The 23459-nt window shown below is 44.1% G+C and overlaps 1 protein-coding gene across 1 annotated transcript in view; it reads left to right on the top strand.

The window, feature by feature from the left end:
- Window positions 1–23459, top strand: part of COL4A3 (collagen type IV alpha 3 chain) — a 114205-nt gene that overhangs the window by 57722 nt on the left and 33024 nt on the right. Inside the window, exons 27-38 of the mRNA XM_019503635.1 lie at window positions 3859–3963; window positions 4979–5073; window positions 7324–7474; window positions 7622–7735; window positions 8620–8787; window positions 12533–12622; window positions 15335–15469; window positions 16152–16250; window positions 19507–19596; window positions 21574–21713; window positions 22852–22978; window positions 23261–23341. Coding sequence (XP_019359180.1) covers window positions 3859–3963; window positions 4979–5073; window positions 7324–7474; window positions 7622–7735; window positions 8620–8787; window positions 12533–12622; window positions 15335–15469; window positions 16152–16250; window positions 19507–19596; window positions 21574–21713; window positions 22852–22978; window positions 23261–23341 — 1395 coding nt within the window. The remainder of the gene's footprint in view (window positions 1–3858; window positions 3964–4978; window positions 5074–7323; window positions 7475–7621; window positions 7736–8619; window positions 8788–12532; window positions 12623–15334; window positions 15470–16151; window positions 16251–19506; window positions 19597–21573; window positions 21714–22851; window positions 22979–23260; window positions 23342–23459) is intronic.

The following is a 23459-nucleotide window of genomic DNA, read 5'->3' as shown; positions in this document are numbered from 1 at the left end:
CTGGAAGTACCACCAAGGAGGAGTACTAAGCACTGGTCCATACCTGCAGGGAGTGGATCAGGAAAGCCAAGGCTGCAACCAAGCTCCATCTGGCCTCACATATCAAGGATAACAAAAAGTCCTTTTTCAGATATGTAGCGAGTTGGAAAAAAACAAGGGTAACATTGGACCCCTGCTGAACCAAATGGAACAGCTGATAACCGACATCCAGGAAAAGGCCAATGTGCTTAATGGGTACTTGCTACTTTGCCTAGCAAGATGCTGGACAGCCAAGGTAAGAGCGTATTTATACCCAGCATCAGTGTTGATCTAGTAAAGGATCACCTTAAGAGGCCAGACACCTTCAAGTCAGCTGGTCCTGACAGATTACACCCTAGAATACTCAGGTGTCATAGCCCAACCATTGGCAAAACTATTTGAAAACTCGTGGTGAAGTACCTAAAGATTGGACAAAGGCCAATGTGGTACCTGTTTTCAAGAAAGGGCAGAAAGTAGATCCCAAGAATTACAGGCCAGTCAGGTTGACCTCAATCCCCGGTAAGATTCTGGAGAAAATTATCAAGGAGACCCTTCTGGATAAGCTGGCTAAGGGCAACGTCCTGAGGGAGAGCTAGCATGGGTTTGTTGTGGGTAGGTCTTGCCTGACCAATCTCATGTCTTTCCATGACCAAGTGACATAATACCTGGACAAAGGAGAAGAGATTGATGATATATATCTGGACTTTAAAAAAGCCTTTGATCTGGTGTCCCATGACAACCTCATGGAAAAATTGGCCGACTGTGGCCTTGGCTACACCACAGTCCAATGGCTGGGTAATTGGCTCCAAGGTTGGACCCAGAGAGTAGTGGTTGATGGTAGCAAATCATTATGGTGCTCCGTGACCAGTGGCATCCCCCAAGGCTCTGTCCTTGGACTAGTTCTCTTTAACATCTTTATCAATGATGTGGACATTGGTGTCAGAAGTGCACTGGCTAAGTTTGCCGATGACACTAAACTTTGGGGCATAGCATCCACACCTGAGGACGGGCTAGTGATCCAGGCTGAATTGGATAAACCTAGTAAGTGGGCAGATACAAACCTGATGACATTCAATACTGATAAATGTAAGGTACTCCACCTTGGGGTAAAAAAACCTGCGGCATACTTACAGGCTCAGCGGTGCTACGCTTGCTAACACCACAGCTGAAAGAGACTTGGGGGTCACGATTGACCACAAGATGAACATGAGCCACCAATGTGATGCCACAGCTGGTAAAGCAAACAGAACTCTGGCCTGCATCCATAGATGCTTCTCAAGTAAATCTCAGGATGTCATCTCCATGCTGTACTCGGCTTTGGTGAGGCCGCAGCTGGAGTACTGCATCCAATTCTGGGCTCCAGAATTCAAGAAGGATGTGGAGAAGCTTGAAAGAGTCCAGAGGAGAGCCACGCGCATGATCAGAGGGCAAGAGAATAGGCCTTATGAAGAGAGGCTGAGTGCCATGGGACTCTTCAGCCTGGAAAAGCTCAGGCTTAGCGGGGACCTCGTGGGTGCTTATAAGTGCATAGGGGGTGTACATCAGGACCTGGGAGAACATCTGTTTACCAGAGCATCCCAAGGAAAAACAAGGGCCAGTGGTCATAAACTACTCCAAGACTGTTTTAGGTTGGACATAAGAAAAAAATTCTTTACTGTCCAAGCCCCCAAGACCTGGAATAGACTCCCTCCAGAAGTGGTGCAAGCACCTACTCTGGCCTCATTCAAGAAACACTTGGATGCTTATTTTGCTGGGATCTTTTGCCCCTAGCTGACTTCCTGCCCCTGGGGCAGGGGGCTGAACCTGATGATCTTTGAGGTCGCTTCCAGCCCTCATGTCTATGAAATCTATGAACTGCTGTTGCCTACAGTGCAGCCAAAAACTGGGAGAGTGCAGGATAAATTTATTGCTACCTTAGCGCCTTCCCCCAATCCTTGGACTGTGAATTCTGTGCTGTTCCTTGTAGAGGCGTAATGCAGAGCTTTGCACATTGTTCTGAGCTTTACATGCAGAGCAAGTTTGTAACAAAACTTCTAGCTTCTATTTATGCTAAGTGTTTGTTATTTGCCATTTTTGGTTGTTACTGGGTTTTGATCCACTGGGTTGTGGATACATAAAAGGCATTACATATACACTGTCTTAGACTAATACCTGTTTTGACAGTGTGAACCAGTGATTCACATTTGGCATTTTATGAAGAAAACGTCCACCCTAGAATAAACTGTTAGTGTGTAGTTTAGAAATAGATTCTACATTCTGATACTGTGTAAATCACTTCAGATGCCTGCTGGTCCTAGCCACCTACTAAATCCCATTGATTTTAATGAGTCACTATGTAAGCTGATTTTAAGAGTACTTGTAACTATGTGGAAACAGTCTACTCTTAGTTTGTCCTTCAACTAAGGCTTGTTACAGAGTTACTCAGAGGACCTTGCCTCTAACAGCTGCCTTGGAATTGACAGGACTAATCAGTTTCAGGGCTACAAATAGCACAGCACTGACGTGACTGAGATGGCTTGAAGGGTTAATCGCCCACCTTCCATATTGGGCAATTATTTTGATTGCTGAAAGAACCCTGGTAAAGGCATTTTAGAAAGTAAAATCAATTGCGTAGGACATCACTGCAGAGAAAGATGACAAACATTTGTTACGCTTAGAAGATCTATGACTAGGTATATCAGTGTAACCCGGGTGGTACTCCAAGAGGTACCCCCTCTCCAATTGAAGGGATCAAAGCAGGTACACAAATGCTGTGGGAGGTGTAGGGACTCTCCTCCCCCTATAGAGCAGAGCCAGACTGCCATTGGGGACTTAACCATATACCTTTTAATGAGAGAACAGTACTGGGAATATAACCAGTATAAACCAGGGGGTATACGGGATGCTACAATGCCCCAAGGGGGCATGATTCAACAAAGGTTAGACACTTACATTCATAGACATATTCATCCAGTTGACAAAAGACAGGGTTAACCAAAATATAAAACACAAACAGCAGAACAAACAATACTGGTTGGTGAAATAAAAAAGGCATGAAATACAAAATGTCAAATAAGAAGGAATATAGGGCCTAGGTACCTGGAGGGGGAGAAAACAATGACCCCTTTCTACTGCAACAAGGATTTCTCCCTGTTACTTCATTCACCCCAGCTGGGACTTGAACTCAGACCACCCACATAATAGGCAGCACCTCTACCACACAGGCACCAGTGTTGGTGCTGTTCCAAACTGCAAGGGATCTTGAACTTCCAGGAGCCCCGGCCTCATCTTGAGCTCCCTGACCTCTGATTGGAGGAGCTCAAAGCAGAGCTGGGAACCTCTCAGGTCATTGCTCAGATCCTTGCTGGAGCTGGGGAGCCTCTCCTGCTGGCTGCAGCCTCTCGTAGGGATCCTGGAGCCCAGCGGGGAGCCTCTCCTGCCAGCCGCACGCCACACTGCTGAGGATCCAATCGCTGCCTGCAGCTCCCACTCCTTCAGGCTCTTCTGGGGCAACTGCTGCTGGCCCAGCTCTTTGCCAGCTCTTTGAGACTCTTTCCTTGTTGTCCCTCGCTGGTCTCTCCCCTGAGTCAGCTGCGCTGCCCCTTTTATCCCCCTTCAGGTGACCCAAGGGGCCAATCAGGGGACATGGAGGGTGACTCTCTGGGGCCTGATTGGTGAGGAAAGAGAATCCCAAGTCTTCCAATCATCTTTTACCCTTTCAAAACCCCTAGGCCAAATCATTACCAGATTGGTGAGGAAAGGAAATCCCAAGTCCTCCGACCATCTTTACCCTTTCAAAACCCCTGCGCTAAGTCACTACCAGCTAGCCCGTCACATCAGTGTTTGTCTGTCTTCTGATAGGTCACCTGGGATCTAGAGGACAAAGAGGCAATCCAGGATTTCCAGGGCCAAAAGGTGATCAAGGTTTTCCTGGGATTGGATTTCCAGGAAACCTTGGTCCAAAAGGTAAAATGCTCCTTTTAACTCTTTTTAAAATTTAAAAAATAAAACCAGTATGGAGACAGATAAGTAGAAAAATGTTTTGACATAGACAAGTTAGACAAATAAGTTTTTAATAGACCAATTACAATATACAGTTTATTAGTCTGCTTTTGAAAAGTCATGCATCAAAATTGACCATATGGAGTACATTTTAAAAGATACACATAAGGATCTAGCTGGATGAGTTGTTTAGTGAAATATCTGGAGAGACTTATACAAAATACTTTTACTTCAAACAGATCTTCTTACAATCACAGAGGGGAAAGACTTTATTTAGCGAGCTTGCTACATAGATCTAATCTTTCTGTGCAACATTTAGTGTCAGGGGATGATTGACACTTTCTACAGTGCCAGTTCTTTAGTTATAATCTATGCAGTTGTGTTCACACAGCAATTGTTGTATTACTAGAGATGTTACAAAGTGTTTTGTCTCAAGAGGAGTTGAATAGCAGGAAAAGGCCTCTTGTGCCTTCCCCAGACCAGGCTTACCCCATAGACTGAAAATGGAGAAGAGGAGTAGCTGCTATTTCTCCCAGCCTGCTCCCCAGAACAGTCCCAGGTCTGAGGAAGAGATCAGGGGATTGCCATGCTGCTCACTCGGTTTTCAGTGGCCTTGCCTTCTTGGTCTCCAGTATGAAGATCAGGCTGTGGGGGGTTGCTGTACTGCTCATTCCTCTTGGCTTGCCATGGCTAGGAGCTTGCTTCCCACCTACTTCTCTGACAAAGGAGCTTTGCCCTACTGCTTCAGCAGCCACTGCTCTCCGTGCTTTCCCTGGAATGGGATCATCTGACAGTGGAAAGGCATGAAGAGCAGGGGAGAGGAGGCAGTTTCAGACTGAATACTTACACTGCTTCCTCTCCTGGAAACATTTTTTTGCAGTGGAAAATTTCCACCGCTAGAAATGAATGCGTGTTCATGGCTGCAGTCATTCAACAGAAGACAGTGATGTTTTCACCTGCTATATGGTTTGCTTTACAGGAAGTAAAGGGCTTCCAGGGCCAAAGGGATCACCAGGTTGCTTAAAAAATGGAGAAGCAGGCTTACCTGGAAGCTCAGGATTTCCAGGAGAAAAGGTTTGATTAAAAAAGTAGCATGCATTTTAATCAGGAGTGCCTGTTTAAATCAGTGGTCTAAGGATTTGGCTTCTCACTCACTGGTCGATATCCTTCCCCCCTCCCCTTTTGCATGCATGTGCACATGCATAAACACAGATTATGGAAATTAGTTGCTTATAGAGGCAAGCTGTGAATGCTGAAAACTGTTGTGGGAGAGGAGCAGGGGGTGGAAAATTCTGGATATGCCCAGTTTATTCTCTCCATCAGCATCCACTCTGTGACATTGTGTGAGACTGGACACTGGGCTAGATGGAGCTATGGTACCCAACCTTTTTGCTCTGTGGGCCGGATGACTTGTGCAGGGTGGATCTGTAGGCCCAATCTTGCATACACGGAACTGTGGTCCAGTTGGTTATGTGCTGGTCAGGCCCCACCCCTCCATGCCAGATGGTGGCCATGGTCATGGTCCCACAAGGGTCAGGCCCTGCCACTCACCCCCAACCCAGTACACACAGGATCCAGCCTTGCTACCTGTCCCAACCACATGCATACAGAATCAGGCCCCACAGCCCACATCAGGCCCCACAGCCCACACACTGGATCAGGCTCTGCTGCCCAGACTCCATCTCTATGTGCCCCAGATCGAACCAAGCCACCCCAAATACACAGGATTAGGCCCCATTGCTTGCCCCCAGCCCCATGTGTGTCTGATGGGGCCCCGTTGCCCTGTACTTGCAGGCAGGATACCATGTGCAAGGTAATGTCAACTGGCCCATGTAGCTTGAAAATTTGGTAGAGGAGGAGTGGTGGCAGTATTAATTGCCACCACTGCCCCCACCAAATTCCCAGACCCTTGGGGAGCCCTGTGGACTGGACCATACTGCTTTGTGGGCTAGATCTGACCCCTGGGCCAGGGGCTGAACACCTCTGGTTGAGGCTAGTAAATAGCAGTTCTTATATTCAAGCCACAACATTTCAGTCCAAATCTCAATTTCCAGTACCCCAAATTTCAGGACAGTTCAGGGACCTGCTGTCTGGAGGGAACATGAGGACTTTGAGCCAGATGCAACCACAGTTCTTGAAACCATCAGTATTAAGAAGCATCACTTAAACACTGTGGTTATAGGCTAGGAGAATTTAAACACAAGGACAAATGCCCAATTGTGTTAAAGCATCAAAGTAGGTCAGTGCAAGTGGGAGTAACCATCAATGCTGATTGGTGTGAATTCCAGTTCCTAAGGACACACACACATTTTGAGCTTGAGTGGTTGCAGCATATTCAAGGATCAAAACTGATTATAAACAAAACATTTGAATATTGGGAAACAGTACCCTTTCTTTACTCACTTTTCTATGTTTACTCATTTGTTTTCCTAAAAAGACACTTAAACTGAATATAAAAGATTAAATGTAAATTAATGTAAAACACAAAATGGCCAGTTTTGGAAAAAATCAGTGAGTTGCCATCAGCCACAGTGCAGTAAGATTAACCTCAGCTTGAAGATGCTTTTGTAGTCTAAGTCTACAATCAATATTTGCATAGAAACTAAGTTATTGCAGGCAGAGTTTATGATTGAATTTACCTGCTAGTACTTGAAAGCCAATCTAATGGTAACAGGGCTTTTTCATTGGGGAATTAATCCTGAACATCAGAGATATTCAACCCCTTTCATGGAATTTTATTTTAAAGAAAAATTTAAGTATTTCTAAAGCAGAATATCTGAGTGCTGACCCAGGAACTGAACAAACCTTTCATTTCCTTGTAGTGGCAAAGCTAGCAGTAGTCAACTAAATTACTTGATTTTCTGAATCATCATTTAAATATATATTTAATCTTAAGTATGACTGCTTGGTAATTTGAAGTAAGCATAGTGCCCAAATATATTTCAAGCAGCTTTCAGGTACTTGAACTGTCCAAAGTGTTTTGCAGGTACAGGAAGGGTTTAAAAGCTTCATAGTCTGCACAAGCCTTTGTGGCAAGGAGAGGTTTTCATTGTTAATGATGATTTCTCTAGCTGACCTGAAGAAGTCCTACACAGTATTATTTTATCAGAATAATGTTTATGGTGTAGGGTCTCCAGAACAAGAGTTCTAAAGGGGAATATATGGGATAGTGAATTTGCAGTACTCTGATGCTAAATGTGAAAGAACCTCTGGGAGTGAAGATGATAACTCCATAGAAGTTAACTGTCCACAGGATGGAAAAAGCAATATTTTCAAATGTAAGTATACTGGATATAATGCATTTATATCTTCTGTATGTTTTAGGGAGACCCAGGACCAAGTATTCCCGGAGAGCCAGGTAGATTAGGTGCACCAGGAACAAATGGCCTTCCAGGAGCAAAAGGTGAAAATGGACTTCTAGGATTTCCAGGTGTACCAGGACATCCAGGACGTGAAGGCATTGATGGCCTCCCAGGTGCTATGATAAACCAAACCCAAGAAAGCCATTCTATCCAGATTTTGAGTGAGGCCCTAGAAAAAGAAAACATGGAGAAAAAGTACCATTACATACAAAACTCAAAATGTGCTTGAAGTCATAATAAAAATTAATCATCTCTTTTAGGAGAACCTGGCTTTCCTGGAGCTCCTGGAGATGATGGCCCCCCAGGGAAGCCAGGTGATTGTCATAATGGTTCACCAGGTCCCCCAGGTCGACAGGGAGCACCAGGCCGACAAGGTAAGAACACAAAAAATACCAGAAACATAAACCCAGTGTACAACTGATGGAGTGGGTTTGGGTTTTATTTTTACTCCATGATGTTTTGTGTTATAGCTATATGATGTGGCTCTGTAGAAAATGTTAGGTGAATTAGAGGTGCCAGTCCAGACATTTTCAGTTACAAGGCAGATGTGTGCATGGTGTACCATTGGGCTACATGTGCAGCAAAAGCCCAGATCGCATTGTTGAGGCGTAACATGAGCACACTGAAAGAGCACAGGGAAGAGCAGACCAACTCCAATTCCAGAGAAAGGGTCAGAGGAAATTGTGTAGAAAGGAAATGTACTTGACCTGGTCCCTCTCCCCCGCACATGTGATAGAGTTCACCTCTTTGTGGCAGAAGGACATATGCACAGAAAAGAAGTCTTAGCCACTGAGCAGAATGCTCCTACAAAACCAGGGCTTACTTTAAGCAAAAGATTTACTGTTGCTAGAGGCAAAACCTCTTCAGTGGTTTTCTGCCATAGAGGTGGCTTTGTACATAACACCTTATCATGTCATGATGCCAGTGGTCTTGGCTGGGGGCCAGTAGCAGTCCAGAATGCTTCAATTACATGGAAATCAGATCCATGAAAGCTATTCTATGCAACACTTACACCTACATGGAATGTAGAACACTTCCCTTCCTAGAAGCAAGTCTGTGGTTAAATCATTACCACTGATGTGCCCTTGCCTTAAGGGTGACCTCACAGGATTTGTCAACTCTGTCTTTCTCTAGCAGAGGCAGAATTCCCAAAGAATTAAAGTAGAGTTTCATACTCATGACTGCAGGGTCTAGTTGAGCGTGAATTGTCTCCCCTCCCCAGATTATATATTGACTATATGCCATCTACTTGTTTTAGGAGACAGAGGTATACAAGGAGCAAAAGGAGATCGAGGTATTTCTGGTATGAGTTACCCAGGATTCCCTGGAGAACCCGGGTTCCCTGGATTACCAGGTCCTAAAGGAGCTGTGGGATCACCTGGTCTCAAGGGTTTAACTGGAAGACCTGGTAATCCAGGGACAGTAGGTAAGGAATTTAAAGATTCATAGTTTGGACATTTTAATGATATAACCCTCTGTTATCATGTGTCCGTCATTATTTTTTGTCTGTATAGAAACAGATTTATTTTTTCCCAGTACAACAAGAGCTAGCTTTTAGATTCAGACAGTGATTATGTGGAGAGCAAAACAATGTGGAGAGACATCCCTAGGCCAGTCACAATATTGGCCTGCCCACCTGTCTAGGGCAGTCCACCCACCTACCTCTGCTGCCATGCCTTTTTTGTAACTAAATAGTTGTTTGTATCCAGGAGGCTGCCCATTTGATGCCGTGATGCCAAGGGCATAACACATGGCTCCATACTGCCCACATGGCTCCATACCATTCCTACACCATGTCCCATGCCTCGCAGATGGCATCCATAAACACTACTTTTTCCCCAGCCCCTTAACTGGGCCACACTCAGCCTATGACCCAAATTTGGCATCGTGTGTCCATAGAAATGCTTTAGCCATATGCCTTCACTGGGGCCTTGTCATGGAGCGGGTCTCCTGGGATGGTCATGGTGCCCCTGGCGGCTCCGCAACTGTGCGGGCTCTGCCCCGAGGGCACCCTCTTATCTGGCCTGCCATGTCTTTGTTGGAAAAATAACTCAGGGGGCTGCCCACAGGCCTTCACTTAGTCCCAATCTGCTAAACCTTACTTGAGCTCCTGATCTATGGGCCCTTTGCCAGGCCTCTCTTCAACCTGGTGCTGCACAGAGCACCTCAGGCCTTATAGGCCAGCTGCATGGCTTCAACCTTCCCTTTACCATGCCCCATACCTCACGGGTATTACACTGTTGTTATGCTCTCTGTTGAGGCCTCGGCCTACTAAGCCCCTGCCCCTTTGATAATAACTAGGCTTTCTAGCCTAGACCCACTGTGTCAGGCCCAGTTTTGAGGAACTAGGCTACAATCTCCTCTTATCACCAGGCCCTTGGCCCTTGTCTACGGCACCCCTCTGGCTCTGGGCTCTCCAGCCCTTGCAGCTTGCGCCCCTCTGGCACTGGGGCACTACACAATAGTGTGTCCCAATGAAGCCTCCTCCTCCCCTATAAGCCTCATCCCAGTCCACCGATTCAAACAATAACACAAATCTAAGCCCCTGGGCTATAACATAAAATTAACAATAAAGGCAACACTCTGCCCTTTTAAAAGGGCAAACTCTCACCCTTAGAATACCATACCCTACCCTCAGCTCTGGGCACCTTGTGAGCCCCTAGAGTCTTACTGCATTTGGAGATAGTGAAACAGGCACCCAGATGCATCGGGCAGCTCTGTTTTGCAGGAGCTCCTTCTCCTGGCAGTTGCCAAAGAGAGAGTGAGTCCAGCCAGCCCCAACCCTGAGATTATAAGTTCCCTGGGCTCTGAATTCCTTCCAGTCAGCTGACTGCCTGCAGATGCTGGCTCATTACCTAGTTAGCCTGTTACTCAGGCAACCTGCAGCTGTGGAGCTGTGTAGCCTGCCTGGTTCCTTTGCTAGACTGCTTCTGCCCTTAAAGGTGCCAGCAAACCTTGGTGCCCTGTGACAGGCCTCAACTCTGCCCTCACAGGGGCCTCAACTCCCACATGCAGTCTAGGCTCCTTGCCTCTCATTAGGCTTCTAGCCCCTCACACTCTGTCCCCTCACTGGGGCCACTATTTTGCCTCCTCACTGGGGCTCCAGGGCCTTACACCCCTTGGGCCTCAAGCATCTGTTGATGTGCCTGGACTCCTAAATTGGTCTATTCAGGTGTCAGGTGTTGACTAATGTACCTGGGCCTCACTCTCCTTCAGGCCTTCTACTAGGCCCCACTCATTTAGACCTTGGGTCTCAGGGCCTTCTGTCCCCTGCATTGTTGCCCAAGCCTCACTCTCAGATACTTGGTCCCAGGTCCTCCTGTGCTCCATGTTGCTGCCCAAGCTTCTTTCTCTCAGGCTTTGAGCCTTGAACCCTCCTGGTCTCCAGGTTGTTGCCCAAGCCTGTTGCTTTTCTTTCAGGATGTGCTCCCATAGCCTTTCCCCTCCACTGGGTCACCCACAAGGCAGTGGGGGCTGAGGCTTTCCAGTGTTCCATACTTGTCTTTCACTAGGGAGGCACTAGTGTGGCATTTCCTGGGGACTTCCCCACCACAGGCAGCCCCACCACACCATCCAGCCCCAGCAGGGTGTAGTCTTAGGTCATCCCCAGGACCACTGCAGGCCTACCTGCCCTGATCTTACTTCCTCTCACTGGCCTTCTGGATGTTCTCCCTGGGCTGCTCCCTCCTAGGCACTTTATTGCAATTTCCATCTCGTAATCTGCTTCTCAGTCACTGGCCTCATCTTTCTCAAGCCCCTCATAGGATATCTCCCCTCAGGAGTCAGGTCTTCTGCCTCCATCGTTACCACTTGCTGGCTGGCTGACTGCCTATCCTTTCTTTGATAGTGATGTCCCCCCACATCAAAGGGACCTCCAGCCTCTTTTAGGCTCTGGCCCCACCTCCAGGCCATTCAGGGTGCTAGTAGCTCTCCACAGCCCTGGCCTGTCCCTCATGGTGGGCTTACTTGCCCCTTGGCCTTTTGGCCCTGGCCCCTTTGCTTTGACCAGTCAAGATTCCGTGGCATCAGTGTAGCAGCAGTTAATTCCCTACTCAGAAGGGGTCCCCTCCGGGCCCTCCCATAAAGCCATAATTTCTTACTGGGCTGGCATGGTGCCCAGAGATCTTATACAAGGCAGCCCTTTTCTCCACTGGGCTCATCTGAGAGCTTCCTACCTTCCTGGGACACTCTCCTGCCAGAACTTGATGGTAATTGTTGGTAGAATATTATCCTGAAGGAGGAAGAAGATTCTACCATCAGGACCACTCTCTTGCAAGCAACAGTTTGCTATGGCCCCTGGCAAGACCCTCTAGGGCCTATAATGGGGGCTTCTCTGCCCCTACACCCCCACCACAGGCCATTGTAGTCTGTATACCAACTTCTGCTGTTAGGGCTTCACAGTGTGTGTGCGTGGACATTTAAGTATCCAAAAGAAAAAAGAAAGTAAACCCTGTTGTCCCGTCCTGGGCTCATGCTCCTGGTTATTGTCTGATTCCTCCAACTCCTCTTTCACATAGTCCATGTGGTCACTTACCAGGTTTACTACCAGTCTCCAAGTCCACCAGGGATTAGCTCTGTGCCTGCAGCTTTCCCCCTCTTCTCTTCTCTCTCTTTTTGTCCCTCCATATTCTGAGTAACTTCCTTTTTGAGGAACTTCCAAGAGGAAGGAGCTGCTGTTTACATTCCCTTGTGTCTTGAGATATGTATCCCTGTAGCTGTTAAAGTATTTGTACCCAGTGGTTTTCAGATTTGTGCAGAGAAAGAAGTCAAGAGTGCACTGTCTCTTATTTACAACAAAAATTTATTTCCTTCACTTTTCAATGAACTCTAGATAACATATTTATGTAAAATAACAACCTATACAATTAATTATGTATATGTAATGTGGGATGTCTATAAATAATCTTGTTAAATGCAGTTTATTAAAAGCTGCTGTAATTCTCACATGAGGAGTCTTTGGCAATAGTACACGTGTAGGGTCTACTCACTTTATTGAAGCTGATGAATATGGTAAGTAAATGAAAAACTTATTCAAGTAAATTTTAAAAGAATTAAGTAAGTAGCCATGTAATTCACAAGCACACACACTTATTTTTTCAGAACAAATTTTATTCTTTGAAACCTTCTGTTTTACTGGTCCGGCACTATTTCCTACTGCTCCATTTCTGCAGGTCAAACAGGAGAACCAGGTGTCATGGGTGATTTAGGAATTCATGGACCTCCTGGCATCTTTGGAAATCCAGGTACCCCAGGAAACAGAGGTAAGTGGCTTTATTTATTACTTAGGAACATATTAATCACCACACTTGGGAGTTGGCAGCCTGTGTCCCATGGGTTAAATTTCTGTCCTGCCACATGATCTCATCTGGTGTAGAAAACTGGGAAATCAGCAGCAGTTTGGTGGCAGGAGATGTTGGCAGCTGGCTATTGGCATTCAGTTGACAGGGCGTGTGGCCTCTGGGTCGCAGCAAATCACTGACAAGGGGAGCAGTATCTAGTGCCTTTTGTAGACAAAATGAGGGGCATGTGTGCACAACACTTTAAAGCGGGTTAAATGCTTTTGCACTGCTTTAATGGTGTCAGTGTTTGCACACATCAGCGGCGTATTGTGCAGTAATTCTGGCTGCTGTAGCAAATTCAGCAGCATAATGCACCTTAAATAACTCGGGGTGCAGCAAACTAAAACTTCTCAGAGGAGTTTTAGTTTGCTGCTCTACGGCCACAGAGCAAAGCACTAGGCTTCGTGCAGCTCAGTGGCTCTGAAGGAAGCTTGTGCAGGCAGCCTGGCAGCAGCCCAGGAAGGCAGGCTCTGCCCAAGAAAAGCAGCAAGCCTGATATATTTTTTTTTTCTTCCCCCTGGAGCCTGCCTGCCTGCCTAAGCTATGCAGGGGGCCCGGTGCTTCCTTCTACAGCTGCGGTGGCCCCTGGGACCACTCGAGCCAGGAGTCTGCAGGCAGTTGCTGCCTGTGGGGGGGCCACCACTGCTGCGGAGGGAAGCACCAGCCCCCTCCCCCTGTCCCGCAACCCAGGGACCGCTCCGCTCACTGACAGCTCACCCTCCCCTCCCCACCACCGGAGAGGCAAGTAAGTTCGGGTGTGTGCACGACATGAGGATTTAAAGGGCCCTAAATTGAAGTGGTGTTTTTAAAAACTCACCACTTCAATTTAGGGCCCCCATTTAATCTACACATGCCCTACGTTGGCAACATAGTGGCAGCAGGGGGAGTGACAGTGTCTGGATTGTAAGTAGCATCCTGCCTTAAGAGTGAGCTGCACTAATTTAGCCTACCGCTCCAGAAAGGCTGCTAACCCCTGGCTACACTGGATTCATTTCTTGATCTATCTAAACCTGAATGATCTACTTGGGTACTGTATCTTGTTAGTGATATTGGCCCATATCAGATCCTTCAGAGCATGGTACATGATAACATAAATTAGGTAAATGAATAATTTTTCCCTCTCAAAGGTCTAATCCTAAGACCTTAGTAGTTAGAGATTAGTAGAGATGTAAAACATGACTTTTTAATTCTTTCCAGTATCTTTTCTGTTAGGAATAACTGTTATAGTTATGATATTTTTGTTGTATATGTAAATGCCCAATACCTCTTTTAATTTGCCCAATTTTTAGCCTCAATGAATTCCATAATTAATACGCTAGGAGAAAAAGGATTTCTTTTTATCAGTCTTGAATTTGCCACCTTTTTCATTGTATTGACTGTTCCCTTATTTTTTGTGATATGAAGCAAAGAAGATACTGATCTACCTTCTATCTACCATTTATTGTTTTATGATATTTTATATGCCTGTCCCCACTAACTCAGCATCTTTTTTAAAGTAAAAAACCCCACTCATTTCCATAGTTCTATAGTTTTTAGGGTCGGAAGGGTCCTGAACAGATTATCAAGTCTGAGCCCCTGCCCTGGGCAGGAACGAGTGCTGGGATCACAATACCCCAAGCCAGATATCTATCCAACCTCCTCTTGAAGATTCCCAAGATAGGGGAGAGCACCACCTCCCTTGGGAGCCCATTCAAGGGCCTAGCAGCCCTAACTGTAAATTAATGCTTCCTGATATCAAGGCTGAACCTACTCTCAATCAATTTGTGGCTGTTATTCCTTGTTATCCCAGGTGGTGCCCAAGGGAACAAAGCCTCACCTATTTTCTGCTGGTCCCCCCTGGTGAGTTATAGATAGCCACCAAAACCCCTTTCATTCTTCTCTTGCGGAGGCTGAATAGATTCAGGCCCTTTAGTCTGTCTTTGTAGGGCCTGGCCTGCTGCCCCTTGACCATGCAAGTGGCCCTCCTCTGGACCCTTTCAAGGTTAGCCACATCCCTCTTGAAGTGTGGTGCCCAGTCTCTCTCCATATGATAATTTTTTTATTTGTACAACTTTTGGTTTATTTTTTTTGTGAGCATGCTAAACTCATCCCAGATCATTAAGCAGTTCATCAGTTAAGTAATAATGCAACAGCATAATTTGATTATCCAGTCACTTGAAAATACAACTCCTGTTAAGGTCAATGGAGTCTTGATGAAATGATCAGGCCTCTCATATGCTAACTGAAGGGAAAGAAGACACTCATTTCACTTTCTACTGGCAATATCTACATGAGACACTGACTGTGCAGTTGTTACTATGCAGTCATTTTGTACTTGTATAAACAAGTATTAAATGATTGCACAGTAACCGGAGTTACTGCACAGTAGCGCCGAGAAAGGGCTTTTTTTTGATGACTGTGCAGTAGCCCAAGACTAGTGCACAGCAGCACTGCGTCATTCTTTCTGCTATGCGATGCTACTGTGCAGTAGTCACAGGCTACTGCGCAGTCACTGTCTCTTGTAGAAGCTGGTTCTACAGCTGTGCTAGTATTTCTATTGACAGTCATCCTTGAAAGCACTAGTTCATCCTTGCCCCTTTGCAAGTTATTTGCTTGTCCAGTTTCTTCAGCATGTTCCATTATGTGTCCTGACAGGTTCTCATGGTCTTCCAGGACCAAAAGGAGCAAAAGGGTCTTTGGGGGAAAAAGGCAAAAAAGGTGATAAAGGATTCCTTGGCCCAGTGTTGAGTAGAATAAGTGTTGGGGATAAAGGAGAACCAGGATCAAAAGGTACAGTTATTTTTAGTTGAATTGGAAAACAATTATGAATAAATCATTCGTGATACAATATCAGGTTCTAACTCATGAAAAGAGGCTACTGTAATATTCAGATTGTTCTGCACCATTTTAATACATGTGTGCTAAGTAGCGCACATAGCTGTTTATGTTTTTATAGAGTATGTTAAAAATACTGATGTTAATTTTAAATTCCTTATTATAATACACATTCCTAAATTTGTCATGTCAGTTATATCAGTAGTGGCATGAAGTTTAGGCATAGGCCATATTTATGCATACATTCACATATGTTTAATATTTATCCATTGGTATTAATTAGCAAAAGGATTGAGCATATTCACAAATACCTGATTTGTAGAGATTCCCTGGTATTTGCTAGGTGAGCTATCATACAAATACCTGCACACAAGTTGCACATACTTCTTTTCTTACAAATCTGGCCTTTTTGTTATAGGTTTTTCCTATGGACATTTTCAGGTTCTCTCCTTTTTTTAAAAATGTTGGAATCAGTAGCATAGAGCTTCTATGTGTTGGAATTCATTTGTTTGCAAGGGCATAATTCCAAATTACTCTATGCAGGCTCCTTTTCAACGTCACTGCTGCTTCTCAGAGAGAATTTTGCTAATATTATAAGATTCTGTTTGAACTTTATTTAATGCAATTCCTGTTATAGGATCTCCAGGAAGAGCAGGTCTAAGAGGAATAAGAGGATCAGAAGGTGTACAAGGATCAGCAGGTGACCCTGGGACACAGGGAATACCTGCTCCACCAGGTATACAGCCTCTGCTAGGAAATTAAAGCTTCAGTTTCTATAGCAGTATATTTTACAACGTTACATGTAAGATACGCAGTAGGAGCCAGAACCACATAATGCATTAATCTTACACATTTTATTACCTCACCTATACTCTTTCTTATATTCTAACTGTACTGAAACTATTCTAGTACTCCAGAACTCTGACAACTTCAAACAGCTACCATTTGGGGAAAAAAAATCTGCCACCAAAATGTTTTCTTTTCTTCTCCCAAATGTAAGATTCTTATGGTAAAACAGGTTATCAGTGGTATGACAGACCACACAAAGCAATATTAAGTCCAAACAATAATTTGTTTTAAGTCTAAAATATCTGCACCATCTGAAATAAAAACTCGTGCCTTCTATTAATGGAGGAAAATTGGAATCCAGTTTTAAAAAGCAAGGGTGAGAAACTTTGACAATATAATAGAGTATGACTGACACAAATGTATTTTAGACATTTCTTATATTTTAATTCTTCTTTCCATCTAAAATGCTATGTGTTTGGATTATAGTACAAAGGCTGCCTGGATTTATAGGAAAACTAGCCTGAAAAAGAACAACATAAAAAGCATAAAACCTACCAAAAACATTTGCCATATTTTTTTTCTGTGCATGATGGTATATTGCAAAAGATGTACTGGCCCTTGATTAGAATACTATACATATTAATTAAGTCAGTCATGTCTTTGTCACTAGGAATATATCATTCTTTTCAATTCATGCTGATAAAATACTTATACCACACTGCATGATCATGAATACTTGTTCTCCATATCTGTGAGGTATGAAGAAGTTATTCTTTCCAAAAAACATGGTATTTGGTTACAGAGTTAAAAATAAGTATGGACTTCTCTGAAAAACCATATGTATCAGGATTTCAGTAATCCATGTTAGATATTCTCATTGGGTGCATCTACATATGCACTTTACTGTGGAGCTGACTAATTATCTCTGCAGTAAAGCATCACTGTCTACACATGTGCTGGTATTAGTGTGCAGTAAATTAATTAACTCTGCTGTAGGATAGCACTGCCAAGGACAGTACTATCTTACAGCAGAGTAATTACCCATGCTGAAATGTATGTGTAGATGGGGATAGGGGCTGCCTGGCACATAGCCCTGCACTTTAGCACCCTTATGCCCCAGCCACGCCCTCCATCGCCCAACACTGCCACCCAGAGCCCAGGGCTGAACTCCCCTCTGCCAACCCCTAGGCTGCTCCGCCCCAGCACAAACTGCTGAAGTCCTGGGCGCATGTGCTAATGTTGCACCTGGAAGCTGCTGACTCTGGCATAAACTGTGCAGGAGTTTATTATATCACCTTAATGGCATGTACACCCACTGATGCCCAAACTAGGCACTAGAAAGAGGGTAATACCAGCAGAATGGGAAAAAAGGTAATAGCAAGAAAAATTACCAGTTCTCCAGCTCTGCACCTCTCTTCAACTTCTCATGTGAAACAGAAGCAAACCCAAGCCATTTTCATGAATAATGGGATCAGCCTATGTATACTTCACCACATGCATAGACTTTAGGCTGTGGCAAAGTGGGGTCCCTGACTAGCCACAGAGCTAGTTTCCTATCTGCTTCTGGGCACACTGCCCACCTGTCTTTCCTGCCATGTCTTGTTGTAATTAAGTTGTTAATTAAGGCAGGAGGCTGCCCATTTTACACCCCGATATTGAGGGGGGCTATCCATGGCTCTGTTCCATCCCTACACTGCGGCCCAAGCCTGGCAGATGGCATCTCGGGCAGTTGGCTCAACTGTCCCCTTTGCCCATTAGCTGTGGCCCCAATCATGGGACCTTTGGCTTCTGTATAAGCCCTGGCCCCATCTCAGGTCAGTCGGGACCCTGAGCTTCTTTGCTCATTATGGGTATCTCTCATGGTGGATCCCTGGCCCTTTTGACCCTTCTGGTCCTGGCCCCAGCATTGATCAGTTGAGTCCCTCAGTTCGGTTTATGCCTCCTGCCTGCACTTAGGGATCAGGGTCCCCCATTCCTGGCTCAGGTGCTTCTAGAAGCATGCCTGGCCCTGTGGGGGTCACTTCCCCAGCAGGCTCAGGCACTTCCTGAAGCTTACCTGGCCTACCCTGCTCTGATGGTAAATGCCCCACCCAAAGGTGAGGGCTGGGGTTAAGGCACCCCTACCTGCCTTTCACCAGGGTGATAACCAGCCTGGCATTTCCTGGGGGCTCCCACCCCACTGAGCGCCCCACCAGGCCACCCACTCCCAGCAGGGTGCAGTTTTAGGCCATGCCCAGGACCAGGAGCCTCCAAACCATCCCCTACAGCTCCTGCCCTTACCTCCAGGATGTTGCATGTAGCCTTGCAGCCAGGCCATGTTATTGCCTTGGCCTGCCAGCAGTGAACTGCCCTGTTTATATAGGCAGCCAGGGATCTAAAATGGCTGCCACAATCAATCACTTGCTGGCTGCTTGGCTCAGCCCTTAAAGTGGCAGGCACCAACAATGCCCTGCCACATAGGCATATGGATATCAAATTTACATTTAAGTTAGATAAAAGCATTGCCAAGCTGGCACATATGTAAATTGGCACAAGGTCAGGCCAAAAAAAAATTGCTTGAAAAATCTTCCCAAGCTACCCAAAAAAACCCTTAAACATTCTTTAACTGTGCTGTGAAGTACTTAGTGGGCACATCTACACTAGAAGCTATGGCGATGTAGCATCAGCGGGCATGAACCATGATGCTGTTACTACTGCACATTAGGGTCAGAAATGACCTGTGCGGCCCTAGGACTGCAGAATACTGGCAGTTACTGTGCAGTCATTTAGTACTTGCCTTAGCACTTAGTAACAACTGTGCAGTCAGGCACATGTGTAGACATGCCTGCTGATTAAGTGATGCTCAGACCAACTCACCAGAATTTATAGTGAAGACAATCTTGTTCATTAACCACAAAGTTTCCAGTGAATTGGGGTTGGAAAGAAGAATTAACAATGACTGCAAGCCTTACCCTCTTGAGGTTGAAAAGTAGGATGGTTCTCTTTGCCAAGGCGTTCCAGTAACAGCATTGATAATGATAATGACAAAATGTGCTATGGGCTAGGGAAGGGGAAGAAATTATCTTAGACTATTAAAATGTATACATTTCAGGGAGATTCCAGCAATAACTGTTTGGATATTGTTCATGTTCATGGGACATGTACTGAGTGGCCAGAGTTTGAAGGAAATATGTTGAAACTGTTGCCATCTTGTCATTTTACAGGTTCTAAAGGATTACCTGGTCTGCCAGGATTTCATGGAAAACAAGGGTTACCGGGAGCTCCAGGAGAGAGAGGGGATATTGGCATGCCAGGTAATTCTCCTTGAAACGGTGTTACAAGCTCATATATTATTAGAGAGGTACTTGCACATGTCTGTACAGTTACTGTAGGCATAATTCTGTAACGCTGCTCAGACAAGTAACTGTTATTCCCTCAACTACCCATTGACTTTTCTGTAGTAAGAGTTGCAGGATTTTGCTCAACACCTATAATTGCAGAACATGGTCATGATTCAGTTAATGCTACAGATGTGGACAGCATGTCCTTTGGTAATATGTTTACTGAATAATAATTTAACTCTCATATTTTTGCTGAATAAAACATTCTCTCTCACACACTTCTAATTAACTTTAATATGGAACTAATAGATACCATTATTTCTTTGTCATCATATTAAAATGAGATCGATCAACTTGAAACAAAATTAAAATCTGATTAAATAACAAAACTTTGAAAATGTATTGTGCATTCATTTACTACTTTTAGCTCTGATAGATGTACAGAGCCCATGTTAAAAATCACTACCACAGGAGAAATAGAAACCAGCTAAGATGAAGCAATTGCTTTTTTTTCCTATTAACTCATGGGTTTTTTTGAGGAAGAAGGAAAGCATATGTCTCTGCATGTGTGGGAGCCACCAGACAAAATCCACGGCTATCCCAGACAAGAGGTGCCAGAAACAGCCAGATTGTACATGTTCCCTGTCCCAGGCTCCAGTTTATAGAAAATGCAAGGCTAAAATTGGGCTGTTCTACTACTACAATATCTGACACCAGGACTCTTACCTGGATGTACAGATGTGCTTATAAGTCTGTCTGTCTGTTTCTCTCCCTCTCTCTCTAATATCTGTTCCCAAGTCACTTTCTTAAGTCCAACAGAACTCAAATAGGGAAAATAAAACTATCTGAGGAAGAGCCCAGATTCAGCAAAAGAGTCCTGGTGACTTGGCATATGTGGAAAAGGAGACCAGTTAGAGAACTAGCACTCAGGTTTCTGTGAACTGCAGCTAGAGGATCTAGGGGTAACACTAATGTATAGATGTGTACATGTAACATGCACACAATATGTCATGTATAATTATAACGAATAATTTATTCCATGCAGAATACAGTGATCAACCGGAGAAAAAAAATGTGAATATGGCTAGAAAAATGAACTTGAACACTCAGATTTAGCCCACCCCATGTACTTAAGCCTATACATATTGTTATATGTTACTTGCCAAATTCTACAGTCACTTTACCACTTTAGATCAAATTCCTAAAAACTGTTTTGTATTACCTGACCTCTAAAGTCTCAGTTTCTAATTAGCTCAGTATCTAATTATTTTCTTGAATTAACTAGAAAGTCAGATGATACAGTTTAGCCATGTGACTACCTGACAGTAGTTGCATATTGTAGTGATATGCAGTGTGATGTAGTATTGTACATACTACAATAGTGACTGCTATTACTTGTGCAACTGCAATAAAGTGTGGGCACTAAGTAGCACCCATAAAAGTAAAGGCCATTTAAAAAATATTGATGATCTTATCAACCTGCATCACATAATAGACACAAACTTCATAGCAAAATGCTGGAGAAATGCCAGGATCTAGGAAATTTTCATTTTGGATCATCTCAAATTGAACGGTTTCATGTTTGTGATGACAGATTGATGCAAGATTTATGCCAGGTATATTGCCCTTATACTTGTATTCTTAATGTGTTAGGTAAATGTCTTGAGTTGCTGACATTAAAGACAGACACATGCTTAGGTAAACTGAGATTGCAGCTAGTAAATGTAATAAGCCTACTGTAGACTGTAACCTATGCTGTCTTAAATTTGCTGTTTTCCTTTTTTTACCTGTGACCTTCTCTTTGACAGAACAAATTATTTTCTTATAATAAATTGTTATCTTTAATAAACTGTTAATTATTACACATGTAGTCCATCAAGCAAGAAATACTTAGTATGATGTATAAATGGGACACATTCAAACATGATAGTGATATTTGCGTTAAACCAGGTTCAAAGGGAGAGAGTGGATCTCCAGGTTCTCCTGGACCAAAAGGTTTCATAGGCCTGCCAGGCATTGATGGTGTTCTTGGTGACAAAGGAGAACCAAGTTATCCTGAATTTGGGCCTCCAGGAAGACCAGGACCCAAGGTACAGTCTGAAGATGGTGAATGAAATAGTATACTATAAAGTGCAAACAGGGGCTGAAATAGTACAGAAAAAAATCCATATACAAACACCAGAGAAATAAGATCTATTTAAAGTTGATCTTCACTACATCAAGCAGACCCAGGAGCATAGTTGGGCTGGCTGAGCAGTCAGGGGAGCTGTGTTTAGGTTGCAGTCTCTCCAGAAGATTGGGTTTAAAGTCAGCTTCTGAACAGAAAGTACCTTTTCTCTGCATGGGGATTGGGCCAGGTGACTTTTGCAGTCTCTTCCAATTCTATGATTCTGTTTTTGACAAGCCAGTAATGACACAAAATAACTTTGTCAGGTATCCAGGTTGTGCTTTTTAATATAAAATAAGTTTATGCTTTTTAAACAGTGTAACTAATCAGAAAAGTACTTTAATTCCATGCCACATGTTCAGGTTAATGAGCATTTGAAAACTGCTTCTACAAGTACAAATTAATTGCAATGTGCTATATTTACTGGATGAGATAGTTTATAATGTCTGGATCATTTTATTTATTGCATTACAACTCTCACAACCCATCTAATCTGTCTGTCTGGTTTCTGTGATATCTGGGCATTTACTATATAATGGTATAATCAGCCTCGGACCTGTAAGTGTGAGTGCATATGAATTGTGAGATGGATCAACTGCCCACTTGCTTCATAATCTTTTTCCTGGCATTGACCTAAATATGATGAGTTTTAGTTTATTCCAACCCCCCAGAAGGTGATGAAGTTAATTTCAGGAGCAGTTTTATCAGCACAAATGAAGAGAGTGATGTATGCATGATGCCAGCGAAACTGTGTGTGGGAGAAAAGGAGGAGCAAAGATTTAGGGGACTGATTTGGAAGGTATTTAATATACTTGAGATGGGTGTTTGAAAAAACTAAGGACTATGAAACAGTCAATGATCTATTATGTGATAGTATAGGAAAGGCATTTTACATACCTCTTTCAATTTACTTTCTGTCTGCAAACCATTGCACAATAAATAACTACAATATGTTTGTACCAGATTTAAAATGGCATGTAATATTAATGCTATATAATCCAGTATGCAATTTAACATAATGAAATCTGCTTCCCATAGTGCATGTGGCTGCTCTTTTTCAGGGTGGCCCAGGCTTCCCAGGGATACAAGGAACAAAAGGTAAAAGAGGATTGCAAGGACAGCCAGGCCCTGTAGGAGACCCTGGGCTACCTGGAAGCAGAGGGGATTTTGGAAGACCAGGAACTCCAGGTATGTTTGGGTTCAGTGAAAGGGTGAGATTTTATATGCTTTCATCAAATAAAACTATCATCCAATTGAAAAGCTTGGAACAGGTTTTCAGAAAGTATAATTTGGCAAATCTCTATTGCCATTAAAGCAGCCATGCCAATTTGTCAGTAGAAGACCAGGTCTGATTTGGGTTCAAAGTAAGAGTAACAGTAGGTCTCACAAATGGTTGATTGTAGATCTAGTCCAGAACAGAATTCAGTGTAACTAAGCTTTTTCATCCCTCCCAAACTCTTTCATTGACAGGGCTACCTGGACATGCTGGAGAGTCTGGCGCTAAAGGATACAAAGGGAAACCAGGAGAGAGAGGCACTGGCGGCCTTCCAGGTGTGATTTGTATCCTCTCTCTCCCTTGTTTTCCAGTTCTCTGAATTCTGGTTTTTGTTTCTCCCACTTATATGAGACAGTTGAAATTTTTCCCTTCTTTTGGAGCATTTTGGAATGT

Source organism: Gavialis gangeticus, unplaced genomic scaffold (assembly GCF_001723915.1).
Source record: "Gavialis gangeticus isolate Ggan-Ray unplaced genomic scaffold, GavGan_comp1, whole genome shotgun sequence".
NCBI lineage: Eukaryota > Metazoa > Chordata > Crocodylia > Gavialidae > Gavialis > Gavialis gangeticus.
The sequence above is the reverse complement of the archived record's forward strand: the minus strand, read 5'-3'. Positions and strand labels throughout refer to the sequence as shown.